Source organism: Rhodnius prolixus, unplaced genomic scaffold (genome assembly GCF_049639745.1).
Source record: "Rhodnius prolixus isolate KJV_2025 unplaced genomic scaffold, Rpr scaffold_9, whole genome shotgun sequence".
In the NCBI taxonomy this organism is placed as follows: domain Eukaryota; kingdom Metazoa; phylum Arthropoda; class Insecta; order Hemiptera; family Reduviidae; genus Rhodnius; species Rhodnius prolixus.
The window spans coordinates 3,931,938-3,958,277 of NW_027411604.1; the positions used below are offsets into that span (position 1 = coordinate 3,931,938).

A 26,340-nucleotide genomic window follows, 5' to 3' on the forward strand; every position below is an offset into this window, starting at 1 on the left:
TTCCCGATGATAATTCACGCATTAGAAAGTTGCGTACAGTTTAACCAGAAGATAGTAATCGTAATAGAGAAGATAATACTCCTTCAGGACAACCAGGCTGCTATACAAATTGTCAGCAGAAAAATAGTTCTTTGAAAGCATTGACCTGGACAAGAGATATACGTACTAATCTTATATCGATTACCAGAACTCGTTGACCTTAGCAAGTGTATTCAAGAAAATTTACAGGAAACCAAAGAAATCGCTCAAGATAAATCTAAACTTAAATTGTTCAGTTAAGTTTAAATTTAGATAAAAAAAAGTTTTCATTAAAAAAATTGTGACGAATCATGAAATTGTTTTAATTTATAAAATAAAAATTGTACTTTATAAATTTGATATTTCCAGTTAGAAATTATTATCTATTTATTTATTTTTGCATTTATTTGTGGGTACAATCAGCGCGTTGGCGCTATAAGTAACTATGACAACAGAGTAACAAATGAAGCAAACGAGTGGAGAAGTTACCCAGTGGTAACACTCCCAAAACATTAGACTGTTAGTCACTCTCTTCACTAGAGAGGAGATCACGAGGCCACTGTCTCTTTTAAGACGTCTTGTCCGGGTTATCAGGAAGAGTTCTTGAAGAAAGATTTTGGACTAGAGGATTTATGTAGGATTGCAGGTTGAAATGAAGTTTCTTGTAACGTGTTTTCAGCGACTTACGCGATAAAAGGAATGTTAAGGTCAGTGTGTATGGTCCAGGTTGGGAGACATAAAATGGAGCGTTTACAATAGTTCGAAGTATTTTATACTGAAGAGATTGAATCCTTTCGGAGATTTGAGCGTTTAGTTGAACCCCACATAAGTCCAGATGGGTTTTAAAGTAGAAGTATAAATTAGTCTTTTGTTGTCCAGAAAGAGTTTTGTTCTATCGTCTAAGAGTCTTTTAAGTAGTCGATAGCGGTCTGTTTAGTTCTGTTCTTTAAAGTCTAGCATGGGGGATCCCAGAAAGAAAGTCTTCGGTCTAAGTAAAGCTCAAGATAGCCGGGCAACGTTTACTACTGGTTTGTGGTATTAGGTTATAGAAAAACTGTAGGATTGAAATTATTAAAGTTTGAAACTCATTGTTAAAGTAACTTCTAAGAATCTCTGATTACTCAAAATTTTGGAAACTTCAACATTTCCTTTCAAAAATCCAATGAACTCGTAGAAAGTAATAAAATCTAAACGCACCCATGGGACAGATTTAAAGAAAATATGTTTAATTAAAAAATAATATAAAGAAAAATATCAAAGATAAGATACAAGTAGTTTAGTTATAACGAAATATATATTATATAATAAGTTTTTACTGTGATTCATAGAATTAAATTGTTGACGTCATTCTAATAAATTTCAAGTGGAATTTTTCAAAATAAAGTGAACAAAAATAGTTTAATATTTTAATCGTAATATAAACAGTAGAAATGCAAACACTGTATTTACAAAGGTAGATAGTTTTTACCAATTCGCCCAATCATATACGTTTTCTTAAAATAATAAGAAAGAATAGAAATCTTAATGGCGCAATTATCAAAAAATCTATCGTAAGAGTGATATAACCTACCGAAAAAGTAGTGATATAACCTTATTGTACATGAAGTCTAAGCTGAAACAATGGGATGCTCAGATCTGCGCTAATCTTCTACCAGTCTTCTTGATTTATAACATCAAGGTGTGCAAATAAAAGGAATTACGTATTCTGGTTACATAGTTTAAGAAGATTTTCTTCCTTTTGTGTATAATGTAAATTTATTGTAATTCTATTCTTAACTTCATTTTTGTGCAGAAAAATGTTTGATTTATGAATGTTTTTCTTTCCGTAGATCTCCACGTAATGTTAGTGTACAGGTGGCGAGGAAGTGAATAGTTAAAGGTGTAGAGACTTACAAGTACGGTGAACTATGTAATAGTTTGTGTTTCAAACTTATTTTAAATCTTGAATTGGTTAATTCATTACCATAAGTTTTGGCATAAAAGTGTATCAGTGCTTTTGTAATGACTTGAAAATTTTTGTACGCGATAAGGCGCGTATTACAATCACTTCTAACAAAAAAAAAAGTGCACAATAAGCTGCTTTCTGACTGTATTAGCTGGTTGAGCAGGACCGCCCTATACTCTAATCTAATCTAAAACAACAAACTGGTTACCTTCGACTTGGTGGGAGAGATAATGGCTGGTTTAATAGAAGATTAACAGACTTAAAAGGCAGTATTCACCCTTAAGTATGGAATTAGAATACAATTTTATAAGTGATTCAATCAATAATGCTCGATAATATTACTGATTATAACCTACTCAACATTCAGGCAAGGTTATGAATTTCCATCTATCAACAGAAAGAGGCAGATTGATCAGGTTCGTCTAAATAAATTGACTTCAATCTTTTTAAGTCTTCTACAAAACTTACTAGTGTTTGTAAAGAAAACATAACCTTATTAACTACAACCAAAATTCATTCAAGACCAGATACTATGATGCCAAAAATTTTTTTACAAGACTTCATGGAAGAAAATGTAAATTACTAATTCTGGTTCATAATTCCTCAGGTCTTAACTTGTAAGAAGAGCACAGAACTGAGGAAAACTTTTTTTACCAAAAACGTTTTATTAAGTTTTCTAAGTTTTGCGGGGGTCTTACTATTACCCAATCATCCTACAAGACTAGGGAAAAATGAAAGACCTTTAAAACTTCTGCAAATCTGAAGATGAAAGAAGTGATTCTATGGTTTGTTTCCAGTCTAATTTATTCCCTAAATTGAAAACAAAGAGCTGATACTGGCTCTTGTCTAATTCCAGGGAATGTAATCAGGGATTCTACAGGGTGTACACGGAGGAGAGGTCGAAACTTCGGGAGGTGATTCTGCAGCTCAAATGCAACAAAAAATATTCTCTTCACTTTGGCCCGATTCTCAATAGTGTCCAAGATATTTGCATTTTTAACTTTTCCGACCACACTCGCGTTTTTCACCATAAAAACTGCCGTAACTTTTCTATCCTTTATCCTACAACAAATCTGCTTATTCCAAACGAAAGAGCATTAAATTTCCTATAAATTTGCTCAATACAGAGCCTCAAAACGTTTCTTATAACAATGAAATTTTTACTTGAAAGTCTAAGAATTTCGTTATCGATGATTTTTGTTAAAATTTTCAACTGCATTTTCTCAATGGTTAATGAATCAAGGAATCACATAATTTCAGAAAAAGTTGCGCATTTATTGAGCTTCAAGACCATATGGAGTTTTTTAGGTTTTTAATAAAACCCTACCCCGAACAGAGGGGTGTAAATGCAGAAAACTGGGATTTTGCGAACTGGGACTTTTCACTACTAATTTACTCAAATATCAATTTTTGGAGAAGGAACAAAAAGAAAAGTAACCATTTTAGTTTTTAACAATTATTATTTAATAAAACGGAAGTAAAAAATAAAGTAGCAATAAAACGCAGTAGTTGACTACATTTGTTTGTGCAACTTATTTGAATTGAACTTATTTGAATGGAGGTTTTTTTTACCAAAGTTAATTAATAATAATACAAAAATAAAATGGTTAAATTCTTTTTTGTTCCTTCTCCAAAAATAGATTAGTTTTGAATTATTATTAATTAACTTTGATGAAAAAAACCTCCATTATGTCGTTAAAATATGTTGCACAAACAATTGTAGTCTAGAAACTAAAAATTTGCCACAATTCTTTCCCACTTCCTTGTTTGAATAGTTCGAACGATTTTTGTAGCAATTTTAACTAGGCACCTGTCTATTGTACTTTTTTACTTTTGTGTTTTATTGCTACTTTATTTTTTACTTCCGTTTTATTGAATAATAATTGTGAAAAAATAAAATGGTTACTAAAATGGTAAAAATTGATATTTGAGTAAATTAGTAATGAAAAGTCAGTTCGCAAAATCTCTGTTTTCTGCATTTACATCCCTCTGTTCGGGATAGGGTTTTATTAAAAACCAAAAAAATCCATATGATCTTGAAGCTCAATAAATGCGCAACTTTTCCTGAAATTATGTGATTCCTTGATTCATTAACCATTGAGAAAATGCAGCTGAAAATTTTAACAAAAATCATCGAGAACGAAATTTTTAGACTTTCGAGTAAAAATTTCATTGTTATAAGAATCGTTTTGAGGCTCTGTACCAAGCAAATTTATAGGAAATTTAATGCTCTTTCGTTTGGAATAAGCAGATTTGTTGTAGGATAAAGGATAGAAAAGTTACGGCCGTTTTTATGGTGAAAAACGCGAGTATGGTCGGAAAAGTTAAAAATGCAAATATCTTGGACAATATTAAGAATCGGGCCAAAGTGAAGAGAATATTTTTTGTTGCATTTGAGCTGCTGAATCACCTCCCCAAGTTTCGACCTCTCCTCCGTGTACACCCTGTAGAATACAGACAGTCTGGCGTCATGTATAAATAGATTCAGCCCAACTGTTGGGCTATATCAACGACGTGAAGTAATAGTCCCTACCATTCTTTCCTTGAAAAAGGAATTAGAACAAAGAAGTTGTATGAACTATATGAAGAAGTTGATTTAACTGTAGGACATTAGGTTAAGCAGATTGAACTGGGAAGACCATGTGGTTTAAGTGAAGAAAAATGAGTGAATCTGGTGTATTCTGGAAGAAGAGCTGGGCACAACCAGGACTCAGGAGTATGTGGATGGTATGTCAACGACGTCTGAAATCTTTGAGGCACTTGCAATAGAAGAGCAGCTGGAAAAGACCCACCAAGGATTGTAGCGCCACGAAGATAAAGTAGATCTACCGATACCATTGGAGTCCTTTATCAAGAAGCTATTATTTGAAAAATCTGTCTTAAAATAACTGAGAATAATTTAAAAAATAAAAATTGATTATAATCAAAGTTGTCCCATCACATTAAAAAAGGAATTTAATTGACCCCAATAAAGATTAAAAAATATTACATAAAAATTTATTGAATAAACAAATATAATCTTTACTAGGAACAGGAAATCTGGTTTGGACAGCAAATTTGTATTTTTTAGTTATGGATCGATATTGATAAAAATATGGATGATAAAAGTTAATTATGGGTGTCCTACCAGAGTTTAAGTTGAACAAAAAAAAAAAATCCTGACAAATAATCTAATCTAATTCCCCAATCAAAATAATCTTAGAATACCTATTTTGTGGAATTATTAGGTCTATAATAATTTGCAGAGGTTTGATTATGAACAAAGATCGAACATACACTTGTAAACAAGCTGATCTTAATCACAATTTCTAATTGAAACAAAACAAAAATGCAGCGATTCCAGAAATAAATTAACGTCCTTCCATCAGGGCGCCATCTATGTGCGCAACCGGAAGTTAATTATTAAATGTCAGTTCTTTAAAAAAAATGAAAGATAAAAATCAGATGGAACTAGAAGTATCCAGTTTTAGATGTTTTTTTTTTTTTTTTTTTTTTCTAATTAAAAGCTATTAATTTGGTTTTAATTATTTCAACTAGGCAATAGAGGAGTTTATATCTGCTAACATGTCACAAGCTTTTGACAGAGTCTGGTGCCACGTTCTTCTGTGTAAACTTACAAGCATGCCTCCTTTTATCCCCTATGTTACCCTACAATCTCATCCAATCTTAAATATGTTTTGGAGCATCCAAAAATATCTGTTTTTTTTTTGCAACAAAATCCTACAACACATAAGTAATAGGTCTACCTACACCATTGCCACCAGTTAGAACATTTAAGTTTAGAAATAAAGAAATCCTAAGTCATGATTTAAATCAAATGTAAGTCTAAGTCAAACCAGTGCTAGCTCTATAGCGGACAAGCCGATGTGCAAAAAGATACTCTGTATACTCAGTAAGAAACAGATCAATAAATGAGTGCAGGCTGTGGTTAAGAGTTCCAGTTTTCCCAGAACATTGGGCGAAAAGCGGCAGTGCACTGAGATAACTCCGACTGCCCCCAAGGATACCAGATGTTCACGGACCTTTTTAAGAAAAAGGAGGAGATTCTTATAAAGCCTACAAACCTAAGTTATAGAGAGATCTTCTGTTCAAACATAACCATATTAAACATATTTACTTACAATAAGATGAAAAAATAACTGCTAATTTCAGTCATGATATATTTTTTATTATGCCAAGCTTTCGACCTAGGGACCAGGTCAAAGATTGGTGTGCCTTCAATCTTGTCTGCTTATGGAGAGTATCCTATTGAAACAATGAATCATTCTCCAAAAATAATGAACAATAATAATTACAAGTCGAAAGCCAATCGAATCAATATTTTCACTGAAGTGGAGCACACCTTCTTTGGATACTACACCACGAAGAAAACAACAGAAAGGTACTCGTAGAATCACACCAGAAGCTCATCACTGAAAAAGAAGACCTCACATTCCTTACTAAATGTAAAAACAATAATATTTGACCTAAATTTTGTTAGTAACAAATGTAAGAACATCACTAACTATAACAAGAACCAATAATTCAATAAATTATTTACATACACTCTATCAAAAAACATGTAAATAGATACTGAATGTACACATTAAAATCAAACACAGTGACATTCACCAACTCATTGAATTACTTTCTAAAACAGTTCAAGAGCAGACTAGACTGAAGACACATCAACAACCTTTTAATGATGTAAAATAGTATTTTGTAAATTAGCCCTGAAGATGATCTAGTCCTTAGGTCGAAAGCTCGGCATAATAAAAAATGTATCATGACTAGGGAACGGATTCGTATGTATTTACATATTTTTTTCTAGGCAATTTACAGACGTTTTTCAACTAGAAGTATTCATACTGACACTTTTTAAGCCGTTTGAGTCTACTTTTATTTCACATATTTCCACATATTTGGATGTTATCGCATATTTATACATATTTGATTAAAATAAATAAATATTTCTACATATTTAATCAAAATATGTACATATTTTTTCATATTTTTCATTTTGGGCATATTTTCATAATTGGGAGGTGGTTGACAGGAACTGTGAACCACAGACTGTAGGGATGTGAATCACAGTGGGTACAATGGTTATTGTAATTTATACAGAATGCTGCTAAACAGTGAAGGGCACTTGCTAGTTCTTTGAAGTTGTCTGACGTTGTCTGTTCTTTCAGCTCGTTCGTTGAAGTGTTCAATTCATTTCGTTCGGTCACTTAGTGTATTCTTTTTTTGGGTGAAATGCCACGAACATCGGCCTCAAACAAACAACTGGTACAGTATTAACAGTAAACAGCTCAGTATTACTATGAAAACTACAATAAAATCAAGAATGTCCTTTCACATCTCGAAGACGAAGCAGTAGCGATAAATACAGCCAAGTCTTTATTCGAGAAAGTTAATTTAAGGAACGACCTTGCATTCATTTCTGACAATTGCGTATTTCTTGCACAAGCCATTACCCAACTTGAATCCCAAATTGTTCGACTGACAGAAAACGTGTCCAACGTTAAAAAAGTCATCGAAAAGGTGGAAGGAATACCTGGGAGTAAGGGAGATCTGATCAGATCAAAACTGGTAGAAGTACTGAGCAAGAACAAACGGTGGGAGACCATCTGCCAGATTTCTGATATCAGTGGAACAGAAGTCACCTCAGAACATCGTGTACCCTTTACAACCAACGAGATAACTTCTTTCAGCAAGGCACCTATAACATCTGTAGATGTTGAACGATCTTTTAGTCGTTACAAGTCCATCTTACGCCCAGAACGTCGTCACTTTACGTTCCAACATTTGAAATTTCATGTGGTTGCAAACAATTTCGAAGAATGAAGTTTTCAAAATTGAAAATTTAACACATCTTTTTATAAATTGTAAAAATGTTCTTTTCTTGTATAAATAATTATAACTTGCCCCCCCCCAAAAAAAATTCCATTTTCATAAAAGAAAATGTCCATTTTACTTAAATATTCCAGAAAATATTTTAAGAAAATCACATATTTTCCACATAATTGACGAAAATAAATGCATATTTTAATTAAATATTTGGCATTTTTAAATACATAAAAATCCGTTCCTTAATCATGACTAAACCTGGCAGTTATTTTATCATGCTATTGAAACTATGGATCAGTCAATATAATGCTAATAGCACCGAATCTCTTACAGCTACCTACGTTGAAACAGAACATAACCTTTCACAGAAATGAGTAAAAAAACAATTCTTTAACCTTAATTCAAGAAATAAAGTAAATAATTTAATATAAGAATTTGATTGTGGATTAATCACATCAGATTCCAGTCTTATTTATGACAACGACAAGTGCTACACTCTCGCGGCAGAAATTCAAGACACCTCAAACATTCAATCTGAATGGATTTCTAATAAGACAATTGCTATTCCTTTAAGTAATAAACATTTACATTAAAAATGAAACCAAATTTGCATTAAAAGGAAAATGGAGATATTTTAAAATATGAGCAATAACTAAAATAAAAAATAGCAAATATTCAAAAAATTCTTTCAAGGAAATTATCAAGGTAAAATTAAAGTTTTTTTTATTGTTTTTTCTTTTAACGCAAGACACTTGTCGCAAACAGTTTTCATTTAATTTAATTTTTAACAAAGGTAATTAGTGTGTTGAACACTTTTTTTGTTTTGTAATTTAAAAATATGTTATCTAGTAAGTACTGACCTCAAACTAAATATTAAAAAAAACTTGTTTGTTTAAGCCAGCTAAATTTTAAAAAGAAAATTACATTTTCATGTTTTCTTGAATACACACCTAATTTAATGTAAAAATACGACAAATTTGTAACAGCTATTGTTTCAAAACAAGTTATTAATGCTACTTGTAGGAAAATATGGGTTTTAATAGTTTGTTTTTTTTTACATTAAAACGCCATTAAATTTCTACAATTATAAAATTGAGTATTCAATAATTTTAATAATAAATTTTTAGGACTTCTAAATATGTTGATAGATTCAATGCAAGGGATTCAATTGATGTGCTACTTTGCTGCATTCTGATCTTTGAGTTAATTTAATTTATTTTATGATTTCTCTTAAAAATTTTGTTCAAATATTCTTTCGGTGCATTATTGTATAGTAAAAGCTTGGAATCAAACGAAAGAGATAACGTTGAGCTTTAAATATTCGTTTTATTGAAAGTTAATATACACTCAGTGACAAAAAAAACCGGACACTTATATTTATAATTAAAAAAGCCGCACATTTGTATATATTCGTTTAATTCCAATTTTTTATCTATGTATTAATTATAACGCATGTAATAATTTACTGAATAAGTTAATTTTAATGCAATCAGATCAGAAATTCAATAAGTTACAGAAAAATTATGTAAACACCGGAAAATCTTTATAGTGACTTAACAAAAACTTACAGTTTAAAATGTTAAGTATAAGGGTTGATTAAACGCCAAAAGGTACACAAATCAGCGAGTACTCAACATTTCATTAATTCTTCATTAATAGTTAAGGAATTCTACTGCATTAATTTTCATTAATAAGTTATTTTTTAGAATTTATTAGATGTCACAGACCCTTATGCTGGCCATTTTCGTCTACAAAATATATGTTCAAGTAGCACTGTAGATTGACTGTAATATCTAGTTATCTATAATAATGAAACTATTAATTACAGGTTAAAAAGAAAAACGTTATAAAAAATATAAAAAAATTATGAGGCTAAAAATTTCAAAACCTTTTTTTTATAAAAAACTTACACCAATGATTTTGTTTATTTTATTTATTTATTTTTATTTTTAAATAAAAATCGTCGGTTTAAGTTCATTCTTCGATTAAAGTAATTGTTATTGTATGAAGTAGTCAAACGTTTATAAAAATAGGTAATAATTATCTGGCTTTATCGCAAATAATATAGTTTTCTTCAATTACATTCTCAATCTAGGTATTCATCCCACAATGTTGTATATATGTAATATAAAGTATCTAAATAAGATATGCATATTTTTAGGGCAGCTAATTATTCCAGTATTTTACTATAAGTAAAATTAGGGGGACTAAATTAAATTACAATTGAGAAATGAATAATTGTTGTTGAATAATCTACTTGTTATTAACTGTGTTATTTGTGCTCACGAATATTTCGGTAAGACGAATTCAAGACAGTAGCCTACTCTTTGTCTTTTTCTACTTTAACATGCATGTACATATTTATGTGATTTATCATAATTATAACAAAAAAATATTATAAATGAAGTGGCCAGCATAAGGGTCTGTGACATCTAATAAATTCTAAAAAATAACTTATTAATGAAAATTAATGCAGTAGAATTCCTTAACTATTAATGAAGTATTAATGAAATGTTGGGTACTCGCTGATTTGTGTACCTTTTGGCGTTTAATCAACCCTTATACTTAACATTTTAAACTGTAAGTTTTTGTTAAGGAGATTTTTGTACCTTTTGGGTAGATTTTCCTTTTTGTTTATTTTACAAAGTTACATATGTTCTTTACAGATTTTTTTAAAATTTGGAATAAACAATTCTATCATTATAATCTGATAAGGTGTTAAGTCGGAACCGTAACTACCAATGGAGAGATCTTTTTAAAGAATGATTATAGTTGCGTTCCCCCAAACCATCCTCAATAACAATTTTTTTGAAAAAGCGTTTTGAATAACATAGGAAGGTATTTGTACGTAAATAGCAAAATTAAACTGCGATTTCAGTACTTCCTTTTAAGAGGAGTAAGAAAAATAAACTACGATTGCAGTACTTCTTCCTAAAAGGCAAAGAGGCAAAGATCTTTTAATCGAACGACAATTCATTGATTTAAATCGGTTCACTCATTGATAATTTAAATGATTGCAGTACTTCCTCTTAGTAGGTGCAAGAGCATCAGCAACGTAGAGGAGCTTTAACCACTTATTCGAGCTGAATTTTATCACAATCGGACTAAGCGTTATAGAAATATTGGTAATAATAGTTTTAGAAAGTTTAAAATTTGGGTGGGGCAAACTCCCCTCCTTATGAGGCACGGCGTCGAGACTTTTAAAGTGCAAATCTGTACAAAATTTCGATTCGAATGACCCTTCATTCATGCAAATCGGTTCACGTGTCGATAATTTGAAACGATTGCTATACTTCCCCTTAACAAGTGTAAGAGCAGATCGTCGCTTTATTGTTACTACGTAGGGGAGCCCTAACCCTATCATCCTACCAAATTCTATCAAAATCGGGCCAAGATTTACAGAGTTATTAGTAATAATAATTTTGGAGGGGGCCTTACATAAAGGGGGCTAACTCCTCTCCCATTCGATGTACAGCGTCGGGACCCCCAAAAGGCACATCTACATAAAATACTGAATCGAATGACACCTCATTCATGAAAATCGGTTTGCGCGTTTAGGCGCTACGTTGTTTACAAAAAAGGTAACAACAAGAACAACAAGAACAACAAGAACAACAAGAAGAAGAAGAACAAGAACAAGAACATTTTTTGAAAAAGCGGTTTTTGCTCATTTTTGGCAACTTTTTTCTCGAAACCTATTAGATCTAGGTTGTTGCAAAAAAAATACAGTCATTAAGGAGGATTTGCCCTATAATTTAAAGAAAATTTGGGAATTTTTTTTTTTATAGAAAAAGAGAAAAAAATTGTCAAAGTTGGGTGTTTTTCAACGTTACACTTTTTCGTGCAGTTTTTGATGGTCAACCCTTATACAACTGTCCTACCGGACAGTTTTAATAAATTGAAATTTAAGTAACAATTATTACCTTGTTGATTTCTAATACTGCGTATTACCTCCTCTGGCCCTTCGGATGGCTTCCAGTCTCCTAGGCATCGAGTAAATAAGCGCCTGAATTTCATCTTGTGAAACAGCATCCCATAACTCACCAACAGCAGTTTGTAGCTGATAACATTTGTTGGGGGTGACGGAAGTTGCCTGAGGTGTCTCTTTAACATGTCCCATAAGTTTTCAATGGGATTCATGTCTGGAGAACGTGCTGACCAATTCATTGCAGTAATTGAAACATCCTCCAAGTAATGGGTAACAATTCGAGCAACATGCGGTCGAGCATTATCCTGCATTAACACGAAGTTATCCCCAATAAATGGAGCAAATGGGACCACAGCTTCCTGAAGAATCTCTTCAATGTACCTTCGAGCAGTCAAAGATCCATTCTGTACAGTAATTAGTTCGGTACGGGCTTGGGTGTTGATTCCACCTCATACCATAATTGGCTGCCTTTGAAAAGGTTGGGATTCTCGCATGGTACATGAAGCATAGCGCTCACCAGGTCTTCTCCATACACGGTCCCTGTCATCTGATTGCCACAAAGCAAACCGGCACTCATCTGTGAAGAGAACAGCCCCCCATTGCTCAAGTGTCCAATGGAGATACTGATTTACAAAAAGTCTCCTTTCTACTCGATGCCTCTCCAGTAGAAGAGGACCTGATGCGAGACGTCTAGAGACTGTTATTCTTTTGAAGCCTTCTAATGACTGTCCGAGAGCTCACCCTGACATTACGGACCGTTTGTAGTTTGCTACGTATCTCGGGAGCGGTCACATGACGATTTCGCAGACTGTAAGAGTAATAAAACGATCGTCTCTAGGCGACGTACATCGCTGTCGACCGCTACCTTCTCTTCGATCGAGACTTCCGGTGGTCCTAAGTCGTTGAAGGCCATCGTGGATGGTAGAGCGCGGCTCACCTATGACTTGAGCGTTGTACCGTACGCTACGCCCTTCGTTGGCCAAAGCATCTGCCCGGGCAAGGTCTTCACGACATTAAAACCATCCTTTTAGGGGAAAAAGTCAATTTAATTAAATTTTTGCAAAAATTTATGTTTAATCAAAGAATATAATTTGAAAAAAATTAAAAAACTCACTTGATAAGCTGACTCAAGAAAAAAAATAAAAAATCTGTTAATCCGTTTTAAACACTTTAAAAGAATAAGTATCACTGATAAATGGTAAACAACTAGTCTGCAATGATTAGTTTGAGCTCAAAGATCATTGCTAACATTTGTACCTAATTATTAAAGAAGATAAACAAATAACTACAGGTGTCCGGTTTTTTTTGTCACTGAGTGTATTTTGGCCATATATCGTGAAGTAGCAGTTTCGAAACTCTTTTCTAATTGGAAAGTGGAAGTTAGTGATGAAAACCAGAATATGTACTTCCTGAAGGTAGTCCTCCTCTTTAGGCACGCATTACTCTTAAATTTTAATTCCAAAATATTTCAAGAATTATATATATTTTTTGTTTATGATTCTTCTCAAAAACAGCTCCAACTTCTTGAAACACTTCCCTTTAAAAAAAAAAAAAAATCTATCGCTTTTACTTATTTTAGTGTCCATAAAAACTTTAATGTGATGATATCATGATTTAAACCGATTTAAAGTTTGAAAAAGGTTCATTACAAGTCACCATGAAAATTCAACTAAGAGATAATCCTAAAACTAACATTTTTAACAATTTTACTTAAATTGTAAAATTTAGGATTAAAAATAAATAAATAAATAACATTCAAATCTCCACAAAAAGTATAATTAACTGATGAAGTCAGTTACTATTAACTTTATTTCCTAAATAATAAAGTTGTTCAGAAAATATTTAAAAAGACGAACTAGATAAGCAGTTATAAGATTTGCCCACAGATGGCAGGGCGACCCTCAATTATTTGATTTAAATAAAGCAAATCTTCATTTATAGTGTAATTTAAGCCAATTTTCTAATTGAAGCTATCTCTTTGGACAAGTTGAAATGGTTAAGTTGTAAATGTACTCGTTTAATAGCAACTAATCCCTAGTATATTCATTCATATAATGTGAATGAATGAATTGTGAAAGAAATGCTATAAAGTAAATAAAACTGTTCGAGTCATGAATTCGGCAATTTAAATTTTATTTCTTACTTATGACTAATAACTTATCTTAAGCATAATATTTAATCATGTTAAACCACAAAACTTTTAAGCAAAAAAGGGTTCACTTTCTTCCTTAAAACAGAATTAGGTGGGAGCCCGGAGGAGGAAATATAAGTCTGATTAAATTTTTTACTAAAATTTTGGGTCCAGTTTTGTCAAACATATATTCTTGATTTGGAGTAAGAGAGAACTTAAAGATTTGGTGTTGCCGGTAAACCGTTCGAATAAAACGCAGTATGAACTGGAGATCTCCTAACTTATAAGTCCATTGTTCTTTAAATCAGTGCATCCAAATCCCAACCCAATTCCTTTTTTTTTAAAAAAATAGGTGTTTCCTATGAAATAATCTATTTCGAAAAACACCCTAAGTAGAGAGGATTTGGCGGTTCTGGCGCACCTAAAATACAAAATGGCGGCCATCCCCTCCCCTCCCAACCCCCTCCCCTAACCCAACCCCCACCCCTCCTTATTGACCAATCATCGATTTCGACGAGGGTTTAAGCCACGCCCCCTACCCCCACCCCACCTTATTGACCAATCATCGAACTCGACGAGGGCTTTAGGCCACGCCCCTTCCCCCACCTTACCCTTCTTAATCGACCAATCAGCGAATTCGATGACACCTCTTTTACCCCCACTGCTACCCCCACCCTTCTTAATAGACCAATCAGCGTATTCGACGACATCCCTTTACCCCCACCCAAGCCCTACTCCTATCACATGACACCTACCTTTACCCCCTCCACTCCCACCACCTCTAGGTCGTCGTATTCGTTGGCCTCCTAAGCTCCTCCTACAAGATGGCGTCTCTTCTAACAGCTGTAGTACACAAGATGGCGGACCTCGTCCCAGCTGTAGACCACAAGATGGCGGACCTCGTACCAGCCGATGAAACATACCTCCACCCCCCCCTCGCCCATTGATAGACAGGAGGGTGAATTTTTTTATTTTAATTATTTTTACTTACCTGGGATTCGATCCTACAACCTTCGTGCTGGTAGACACGTCATCTGCACCAGTCGGCCACAGTGGTAGTCTCGCTTACTCTAGTTTTGAATGTTCTCTTATGTTTTAACTTGGAATTATTTTTTTAAAAAATCTAACCCCCCTCACCAAGAATTTTTTTTTAAATTTAAATTACCCCCACTATCACAAAAATATTGAACTTAAATAAAAATGGATAACCTCACATTAGGTAATAGAAAAATTATTTACTTACCCCCCTCCACCTGGACTGCTTCTGCTGCTGATGACGCGACCTACACTCACTGAAAACTAAACCCGAACTGACATTTGGACTGCGATACTAGCTATTACTAGCATTAACCCCCCACCACAATTACGTCACACTCTAACTAGCCAATAGAATTGCATCTTTTTTTCCAAATGATTACCTCACTGGACAGGTCTCTGTAGCAAGCCCCCCTTTCCCTTCCACAGCTTTTATCGTACCTGTTAGTTTATATATATATGCCAACAGCTGTTTTTTAACTAAGAAAAATAATTTACACTGCTAACATAATCATCTGCGCATGCATATAACCACTGCTGTTTAAATAGCAATATGTTTTACACTGCTAACCTAATCAACTGCGCATGCGTAAACCTTGGTCAATTGTACCAGCTGTTTTAAATAAGAAAATAATTTACACTGCTAACTTAATCAACTGCGCATGCGTAAACTACAGTCAATTGTACCAGCTGTTTTAAATAAGAAAATAATTGACACTGCTAACTTAATCAACTGCGCATGCGTAAACTACAGTCAATTGTGTGATACCTTAATACAGCAGGCAGTTGCAATATCGATTATTCCTATCGATTATCACATTGACTATATGTATTGATTAATATCGATTTATTTCTTAATTCAAGTAATATATATAACCACTGCTATTTAAATAAGAATATGTTTTACACTGCTAACTTAATCATCTGCGCATGCGCAAACTCCAGTAAATTGTGTGAGATCTTAATACAGAAGGCAATTGCACCCAAATACATATGCGCTGCATTTATTAATTTTTTTTTTTTGAAAAATTAAATAAAATTTGAACTTATTATGACGCAACTTGTTGCAACCTTAACTAATTACCATATCTTCCGTTTACATACAAACCTGTATGATCATATCGTTGTAGTCTCAATATGATGACTCATATATTATTTCCGTTTTATTTATATTTTTGAATCAATATAGAAAAAATTAAAACATTATGACACAACTTGTTACAACCGTAACTAATTAGCATATATCTTATTATTTCCGTTTACCAACTATACAAACCTGTATGAACATATCGTTATGGTCTCAATAGGATGACACGTATGATTACCTGAACATGCTCCAACAAGTCTGGACATGTAGCCAGCTGCCTCTTTCGCTTTAATCATTTTTTTTGTTATTATGAAGTTAAAAGTAAGTTGAACTTTGAACTTATTAATAAAATATAAATAAGTTTTAATTAACTTTTCTTTATTTATCTCATTATTTGTATATGGCTTAATATTGCTCAACTTGCTTGTCTGAGCATGCCTTGTTTGTATTGGTCAGTAACTAACTGATATCTCCCACCCTTGGGTATGACGTCATTTATAGTTAGCCAATAGCATTTCATGTTTTCACTAATAATCGATTATCATAATCGATTCTTCTGATGCTATAAAAGTCGCTCCGAATTCTGCTGCGGTCATAAAGTGTTTAGTGTTCTTAGTGTCAACAGTTTTTCCAGCATCCTGCCTTCTTTAAACTGTAAGTACTTATTTTTATTAATTTTTTACAAATATATAAATATATATTCGTATTATTTCACTTTTTTTAGTATTTCATTTTTTCTAAGTTTTCAATTTTTAATTTCATTTTATATAGTTAATTTTACTTCTTGTGTATATTTCTTTAGTAATTTAATCTTAGTCTAGTTTATATTCTTTATTCATTTTTATTCTTAATTTTTACATTCGCGTTTTATAAATATATATATATATATTTGTATTTATTTTGTGTTTTAACAATTTAATAATAATAATGGAGTGTCAGTATTGTGCAAAAATATTTTTACGGGGGGACTATAAGGAACGTCATGAACGTGCTTGCGCCGCAAATGAGCAATCTCGCCAATGTCCAAATTGTAGAGAAAGGTATTCTTCTCGAAAAACGATGCTTGCTCATTTGCGTCGCTGCGGTACTGAAACACCAGTCATGGCAAAACGAGCCCGTATTGAGGCAGCTCAAGGCCATTTGTATGAAGTGGAGTCAGCCTTTGGGAGGACTCTTCGAACTTTTTTCCTTCCAAGTTCCGGGGCAGTCGACGCAATGGAATTTCTAACAGGTCAGATAGAAACATTGCGTCGTCTGCTTCAGGAAGTAATGGCAGACAGCGATTCTCCCCTGAAATATAACTTGGTCTTGGAGGCGACCTTTGAAAACATCAAAGGTGAAACTTGTGATCGCGCCTTCAAGACTAAGAATAAAGTAATTTATGAAGACTCCTCCATCGACGACTCTCTTAATGAGAGCTTCAAGAAGATTATAGTAGAGATGGAGGAGTCAACACTAAAGGGGAGCGGCTGGTGCCTAAAAGAGTTCGATGGAGTCCTCTTAAAAGTAAATAAATTTACCCCTCTCGGCGGCTCCAGCTTCATTCCCCTTCCTTCTCACATTGCCAATAAAAAAGCCGTCATCAATGTCCAAAATATGGATGACCGGTGTTTTCAGTACGCGATTCTCGCTCGCTTCATCGCAAAGGATCCACAACGCGTTAGTAAATATGCTAATCTTGAACACAGGTACAATTTTGACTGCATTTCCTTCCCCACTCCTCTCCATGAGGTGAAAAAATTTGAAAAGTACAACAACATCACGATAAATGTTTTCACCCTTGGAGAGAAAGGAAACGTGTACCCTTTAAAGGTGGTAAAGCAGGAGAAGGAAGACCATCGTGATCTCCTTCTTCTGACTTTAGAGAATGGACGGAGCCACTACACTTACATTAAAGATTTTAATAGATTAGTGGCCCGACAAATTACTGCTCATGAACAAAGGGTACACGTTTGCAAGCGGTGCTTTACCCATTTCAACTTGGATGGTGAAAGCATCGCCGAGCGGGTGAGGGAACATATGGAGTATTGTGGAGTAAATAGACCGACCCGGATTGTATTGCCAGAATGTAACGACGATGGGACCCCTCCAAAAATATCTTTTACAAAAATACAAAACCAAATGAGGGTTCCCTTCGTCGTTTATGCTGATTTTGAGGCAATTTTAAAAAAAATGGATACAAACGGAAACAATGTGGGCCGGTCGTACACAACTCCCTACCAGAGCCATCTTCCTATGAGTTTCTGCACTTATGTGAAAGTGGCAGAAGACATATGCCACTGCCTTCCTGCCGATTTTCCTGCGGAACCTTACATCTATACGGGTGAAGATTCCGCAGAGAAATTTATGGCTTACGTAAAGGCGGTGGCCGAGAAGGTGGCTCTGGTATACTCCATTAAGCGGCCAATGCTACCCCTGACACCATCTCAGCTGGAAGACTTTAAACGGTCCCCAAAATGTCACCTCTGTAATCTTCCCTTCAATAGATCCGATCCTAAAGTGGCGGATCACGATCACATCACTGGTGTGTATCGTGGTCCTGCTCACAATTCCTGTAATATCCTCTACCGCACTCCTCGTTTCCTTCCCGTCTTCCTCCACAATCTGAGCGGCTATGACGCCCACTTTATTGTTCGCCAGTTGGGGTATGACTCAAGTCGCATTGACGTCATCCCCAACAGCGAAGAGAAATACATTTCATTTAGCAAGCAAGTGGGCGCTCTAACCGTCAGATTTGTGGACACCTTCCGTTTCATGTCTTCTAGCTTAGATAGGTTGTCCAAGAATTTGCCCAACAATAAATTTATAGACACGGGCAAATTCTTCCCCGCCGACAAGATGGATCTGGTCGTAAGAAAAGGAGTGTACCCCTATGACTACACAGATTCGTTCGAGAAACTTAGGGAGACGGTTCTACCCCCTAAGGAGGCATTCTATAGCACCCTTAATGAATGCCACATCTCGGACGAAGACTATCAGCATGCCCAGTCAGTTTGGGAGGCCTTTGAAATTAGAACCCTAGGGGGGTACAGCGAACTCTACCTTAAGGTAGACGTAATGCTCTTATGTGACATCTTTGAAAATTTCAGAGATGTTTGCATAAGAGCATATTCGCTGGACCCTGCCTGGTATTTCACGGCCCCAGGACTGGCTTGGGATGCCATGCTGAAGTGTACAGGGGTACAGTTAGATCTACTCACTGATTATGACCAGCTCCTGATGGTTGAGCGGGGTATTAGGGGTGGCATTTGCCAATGCAGTCTTCGCTATGGTAAAGCTGACAATGCTTATCTGTACCCAGATCGAGATCCCCATAAGGAATCTAGCTACATTGCCTACCTAGATGCAAATAATTTGTACGGGTGGGCAATGTCAAATCCGCTTCCTTACGGGGATTTCGAATGGGTATCAGATCCGGATACTCTAGACTGGGGCAATATGCAGGAAGATGGTCCCTTCGGGTATATTGTCGAAGCCGATGTTGAGTATCCGGCCGAGTTGCACGAACTGCACAACGATTTCCCCCTTCTCCCGGAGAATAGGGTGCCTCCGGGACAGGTTAATAAGAAATTGTTGGCTCCATTGACCAACAGGGAGAAATACGTTGTTCACTTCGTCAACTTGAGGCAGGCTATGGGTTTAGGTCTGCGGTTGGTACGCGTACATAGAGCGCTGCGATTCAGGCAGTCCCGTTGGCTTCGTCCCTACATCGACCTCAACACCCAAATGAGACAACAGGCGACCAACGACTTTGACAAAGACTTCTACAAACTAATGAACAACGCAGTATTTGGCAAATTCATGGAGGACGTACGAAAACGAACAAAAATAGAACTGGTAACTGACGAACGTAGAATACGGAAACTGATAGCGAAACCTACTTTTAAAGACAGGACGATCTACTCAGAGACGCTGACTGCTGTACATCTGGACTTTGAACAGATCACGATGAACAAACCAATCTATGTTGGGATGGCCATTCTTGATCTGTCCAAAGTCCGGATGTATGACTTTCACTACAGTACAATGCTAACCAAATACGGACCTGACAAACTAAAACTTTTATACACAGACACTGACAGCCTCATGTACTTAGTAAAGACGAGAGACTTTTACAAGGACATAACTACAATGATGGACGAATTTGTCACCAGCGACTACCCAGACGGACATCCATGTAAGAGCGACAGAAATAAGAAGGTGTTGGGGAAGTTCAAGGATGAAGCCAGTGGAGAGCCTGTCTCTGAATTCGTGGGCCTCCGCGCAAAGATGTACGCAGTACGCATCCGCGGCCTAGAGAAGAAGCGGGCGAAAGGGATAAAGAAGGCAGCCGTAGATAAAAAAATCACCTTTGATGATTATATGGCTGCCCTGTTCGAGGGAAAAGAGTTTACAACCACGTTTAGAACAATAATTTCTAAAGAACATAAACTCTTTTCCGTCGAACAGAGAAAAGTATCCCTTTCGCCCCACGACGACAAACGCCATCTAGTCGATCGCATTCACACTCTCGCCCATGGCCACTTTACCATAGCGGACTAACCTGTGTAACGTTGTGGATTTTTTGTAAATATATATATTTCATATACTATGTACATGGTTACCTTGTTTAGAGTAGGTCTTTTTTTTTTTTTAAATTGTTCTAATCAATATTTATTTATTAATTTTTTTAAACGTAATTTTGTAAATATTTTTTTCATATATTATTATTTTTGTAAATATTTTTTCCATATATTGTTAGTATTTAGTATTAAGTTTTTTTCTAATTAATAGTTTATTAAAATAAAAAAAATAAAAAAAATTAATAAATAAAAAAAAAAAAGGTGGTGGGTATTAGTTTAAGTTATTTTATGTAAATAGGATGTGTGAATGATGGTGGCGGGTGTGTGAATGCAATGTAGATAGATTTCCTGTGCCATGTACATAGCTTAGTAATATATATAAACAGAAGCGAGAGAGCGTTCCTTATTAGTTCCCATCATGCGCTTGATAAAGCAACATCACACCCTCTCCGTGCAAAACCTTGACGACAGGGCCTCTTCCAAGAAATGTTCCAAACACGGTCCGCTTTTCCCACATTCCATTAGATGTTTAATATGTGGGCCGTCCAATTGTGGGAAAACTAACCTGATGTTGAGCTTAATATACGATCCAAAGGGGTTGAGATATGAAAATATATATTTGTTTGCAAAGTCATTACAACAGCCCAAGTACCGGAAGCTAGCTCAAATTTTAGAACCTTTAAAAGATATTGGGTACTTTGAATTTGAAGACAATTCTCAAGTTCCCCCACCTAAAGAGGCCCTGCCAAATTCAAAGTACCCAATATCTTTTAAAGGTTCTAAAATTTGAGCTAGCTTCCGGTACTTGGGCTGTTGTAATGACTTTGCAAACAAATATATATTTTCATATCTCAACCCCTTTGGATCGTATATTAAGCTCAACATCAGGTTAGTTTTCCCACAATTGGACGGCCCACATATTAAACATCTAATGGAATGTGGGAAAAGCGGACCGTGTTTGGAACATTTCTTGGAAGAGGCCCTGTCGTCAAGGTTTTGCACGGAGAGGGTGTGATGTTGCTTTATCAAGCGCATGATGGGAACTAATAAGGAACGCTCTCTCGCTTCTGTTTATATATATTACTAAGCTATGTACATGGCACAGGAAATCTATCTACATTGCATTCACACACCCGCCACCATCATTCACACATCCTATTTACATAAAATAACTTAAACTAATACCCACCACCTTTTTTTTTTTTTATTTATTAATTTTTTTTATTTTTTTTATTTTAATAAACTATTAATTAGAAAAAAACTTAATACTAAATACTAACAATATATGGAAAAAATATTTACAAAAATAATAATATATGAAAAAAATATTTACAAAATTACGTTTAAAAAAATTAATAAATAAATATTGATTAGAACAATTTAAAAAAAAAAAAAGACCTACTCTAAACAAGGTAACCATGTACATAGTATATGAAATATATATATTTACAAAAAATCCACAACGTTACACAGGTTAGTCCGCTATGGTAAAGTGGCCATGGGCGAGAGTGTGAATGCGATCGACTAGATGGCGTTTGTCGTCGTGGGGCGAAAGGGATACTTTTCTCTGTTCGACGGAAAAGAGTTTATGTTCTTTAGAAATTATTGTTCTAAACGTGGTTGTAAACTCTTTTCCCTCGAACAGGGCAGCCATATAATCATCAAAGGTGATTTTTTTATCTACGGCTGCCTTCTTTATCCCTTTCGCCCGCTTCTTCTCTAGGCCGCGGATGCGTACTGCGTACATCTTTGCGCGGAGGCCCACGAATTCAGAGACAGGCTCTCCACTGGCTTCATCCTTGAACTTCCCCAACACCTTCTTATTTCTGTCGCTCTTACATGGATGTCCGTCTGGGTAGTCGCTGGTGACAAATTCGTCCATCATTGTAGTTATGTCCTTGTAAAAGTCTCTCGTCTTTACTAAGTACATGAGGCTGTCAGTGTCTGTGTATAAAAGTTTTAGTTTGTCAGGTCCGTATTTGGTTAGCATTGTACTGTAGTGAAAGTCATACATCCGGACTTTGGACAGATCAAGAATGGCCATCCCAACATAGATTGGTTTGTTCATCGTGATCTGTTCAAAGTCCAGATGTACAGCAGTCAGCGTCTCTGAGTAGATCGTCCTGTCTTTAAAAGTAGGTTTCGCTATCAGTTTCCGTATTCTACGTTCGTCAGTTACCAGTTCTATTTTTGTTCGTTTTCGTACGTCCTCCATGAATTTGCCAAATACTGCGTTGTTCATTAGTTTGTAGAAGTCTTTGTCAAAGTCGTTGGTCGCCTGTTGTCTCATTTGGGTGTTGAGGTCGATGTAGGGACGAAGCCAACGGGACTGCCTGAATCGCAGCGCTCTATGTACGCGTACCAACCGCAGACCTAAACCCATAGCCTGCCTCAAGTTGACGAAGTGAACAACGTATTTCTCCCTGTTGGTCAATGGAGCCAACAATTTCTTATTAACCTGTCCCGGAGGCACCCTATTCTCCGGGAGAAGGGGGAAATCGTTGTGCAGTTCGTGCAACTCGGCCGGATACTCAACATCGGCTTCGACAATATACCCGAAGGGACCATCTTCCTGCATATTGCCCCAGTCTAGAGTATCCGGATCTGATACCCATTCGAAATCCCCGTAAGGAAGCGGATTTGACATTGCCCACCCGTACAAATTATTTGCATCTAGGTAGGCAATGTAGCTAGATTCCTTATGGGGATCTCGATCTGGGTACAGATAAGCATTGTCAGCTTTACCATAGCGAAGACTGCATTGGCAAATGCCACCCCTAATACCCCGCTCAACCATCAGGAGCTGGTCATAATCAGTGAGTAGATCTAACTGTACCCCTGTACACTTCAGCATGGCATCCCAAGCCAGTCCTGGGGCCGTGAAATACCAGGCAGGGTCCAGCGAATATGCTCTTATGCAAACATCTCTGAAATTTTCAAAGATGTCACATAAGAGCATTACGTCTACCTTAAGGTAGAGTTCGCTGTACCCCCCTAGGGTTCTAATTTCAAAGGCCTCCCAAACTGACTGGGCATGCTGATAGTCTTCGTCCGAGATGTGGCATTCATTAAGGGTGCTATAGAATGCCTCCTTAGGGGGTAGAACCGTCTCCCTAAGTTTCTCGAACGAATCTGTGTAGTCATAGGGGTACACTCCTTTTCTTACGACCAGATCCATCTTGTCGGCGGGGAAGAATTTGCCCGTGTCTATAAATTTATTGTTGGGCAAATTCTTGGACAACCTATCTAAGCTAGAAGACATGAAACGGAAGGTGTCCACAAATCTGACGGTTAGAGCGCCCACTTGCTTGCTAAATGAAATGTATTTCTCTTCGCTGTTGGGGATGACGTCAATGCGACTTGAGTCATACCCCAACTGGCGAACAATAAAGTGGGCGTCATAGCCGCTCAGATTGTGGAGGAAGACGGGAAGGAAACGAGGAGTGCGGTAGAGGATATTACAGGAATTGTGAGCAGGACCACGATACACACCAGTGATGTGATCGTGATCCGCCACTTTAGGATCGGATCTATTGAAGGGAAGATTACAGAGGTGACATTTTGGGGACCGTTTAAAGTCTTCCAGCTGAGATGGTGTCAGGGGTAGCATTGGCCGCTTAATGGAGTATACCAGAGCCACCTTCTCGGCCACCGCCTTTACGTAAGCCATAAATTTCTCTGCGGAATCTTCACCCGTATAGATGTAAGGTTCCGCAGGAAAATCGGCAGGAAGGCAGTGGCATATGTCTTCTGCCACTTTCACATAAGTGCAGAAACTCATAGGAAGATGGCTCTGGTAGGGAGTTGTGTACGACCGGCCCACATTGTTTCCGTTTGTATCCATTTTTTTTAAAATTGCCTCAAAATCAGCATAAACGACGAAGGGAACCCTCATTTGGTTTTGTATTTTTGTAAAAGATATTTTTGGAGGGGTCCCATCGTCGTTACATTCTGGCAATACAATCCGGGTCGGTCTATTTACTCCACAATACTCCATATGTTCCCTCACCCGCTCGGCGATGCTTTCACCATCCAAGTTGAAATGGGTAAAGCACCGCTTGCAAACGTGTACCCTTTGTTCATGAGCAGTAATTTGTCGGGCCACTAATCTATTAAAATCTTTAATGTAAGTGTAGTGGCTCCGTCCATTCTCTAAAGTCAGAAGAAGGAGATCACGATGGTCTTCCTTCTCCTGCTTTACCACCTTTAAAGGGTACACGTTTCCTTTCTCTCCAAGGGTGAAAACATTTATCGTGATGTTGTTGTACTTTTCAAATTTTTTCACCTCATGGAGAGGAGTGGGGAAGGAAATGCAGTCAAAATTGTACCTGTGTTCAAGATTAGCATATTTACTAACGCGTTGTGGATCCTTTGCGATGAAGCGAGCGAGAATCGCGTACTGAAAACACCGGTCATCCATATTTTGGACATTGATGACGGCTTTTTTATTGGCAATGTGAGAAGGAAGGGGAATGAAGCTGGAGCCGCCGAGAGGGGTAAATTTATTTACTTTTAAGAGGACTCCATCGAACTCTTTTAGGCACCAGCCGCTCCCCTTTAGTGTTGACTCCTCCATCTCTACTATAATCTTCTTGAAGCTCTCATTAAGAGAGTCGTCGATGGAGGAGTCTTCATAAATTACTTTATTCTTAGTCTTGAAGGCGCGATCACAAGTTTCACCTTTGATGTTTTCAAAGGTCGCCTCCAAGACCAAGTTATATTTCAGGGGAGAATCGCTGTCTGCCATTACTTCCTGAAGCAGACGACGCAATGTTTCTATCTGACCTGTTAGAAATTCCATTGCGTCGACTGCCCCGGAACTTGGAAGGAAAAAAGTTCGAAGAGTCCTCCCAAAGGCTGACTCCACTTCATACAAATGGCCTTGAGCTGCCTCAATACGGGCTCGTTTTGCCATGACTGGTGTTTCAGTACCGCAGCGACGCAAATGAGCAAGCATCGTTTTTCGAGAAGAATACCTTTCTCTACAATTTGGACATTGGCGAGATTGCTCATTTGCGGCGCAAGCACGTTCATGACGTTCCTTATAGTCCCCCCGTAAAAATATTTTTGCACAATACTGACACTCCATTATTATTATTAAATTGTTAAAACACAAAATAAATACAAATATATATATATATATTTATAAAACGCGAATGTAAAAATTAAGAATAAAAATGAATAAAGAATATAAACTAGACTAAGATTAAATTACTAAAGAAATATACACAAGAAGTAAAATTAACTATATAAAATGAAATTAAAAATTGAAAACTTAGAAAAAATGAAATACTAAAAAAAGTGAAATAATACGAATATATATTTATATATTTGTAAAAAATTAATAAAAATAAGTACTTACAGTTTAAAGAAGGCAGGATGCTGGAAAAACTGTTGACACTAAGAACACTAAACACTTTATGACCGCAGCAGAATTCGGAGCGACTTTTATAGCATCAGAAGAATCGATTATGATAATCGATTATTAGTGAAAACATGAAATGCTATTGGCTAACTATAAATGACGTCATACCCAAGGGTGGGAGATATCAGTTAGTTACTGACCAATACAAACAAGGCATGCTCAGACAAGCAAGTTGAGCAATATTAAGCCATATACAAATAATGAGATAAATAAAGAAAAGTTAATTAAAACTTATTTATATTTTATTAATAAGTTCAAAGTTCAACTTACTTTTAACTTCATAATAACAAAAAAAATGATTAAAGCGAAAGAGGCAGCTGGCTACATGTCCAGACTTGTTGGAGCATGTTCAGGTAATCATACGTGTCATCCTATTGAGA

At 35.9% G+C, this 26,340-nt stretch overlaps 1 protein-coding gene and 1 long non-coding RNA gene across 5 annotated transcripts in view; one reads left to right on the plus strand and one right to left on the minus strand.

Moving 5' to 3' along the window:
- Picot (putative inorganic phosphate cotransporter protein picot) overlaps positions 1-26,340 on the minus strand; it is a 99,674-nt gene that overhangs the window by 17,025 nt on the left and 56,309 nt on the right. Inside the window, exon 1 of one of the 4 annotated variants that reach the window (XM_074128887.1) lies at positions 11,716-12,046. The exons of the other annotated variants lie outside the window; for them this stretch is intronic. Coding sequence (XP_073984988.1) covers positions 11,716-12,031 — 316 coding nt within the window. The 5' untranslated portion in view covers positions 12,032-12,046. Of the gene's footprint in view, positions 1-11,715; positions 12,047-26,340 lie in introns of those variants that run through there. 4 annotated transcript variants of the gene reach the window in all.
- On the plus strand, positions 1,216-2,614 carry LOC141454542 (uncharacterized). The gene is made up of 2 exons (XR_012458781.1): positions 1,216-1,696; positions 1,848-2,614. It is a non-coding gene; the product is annotated as an uncharacterized lncRNA (long non-coding RNA).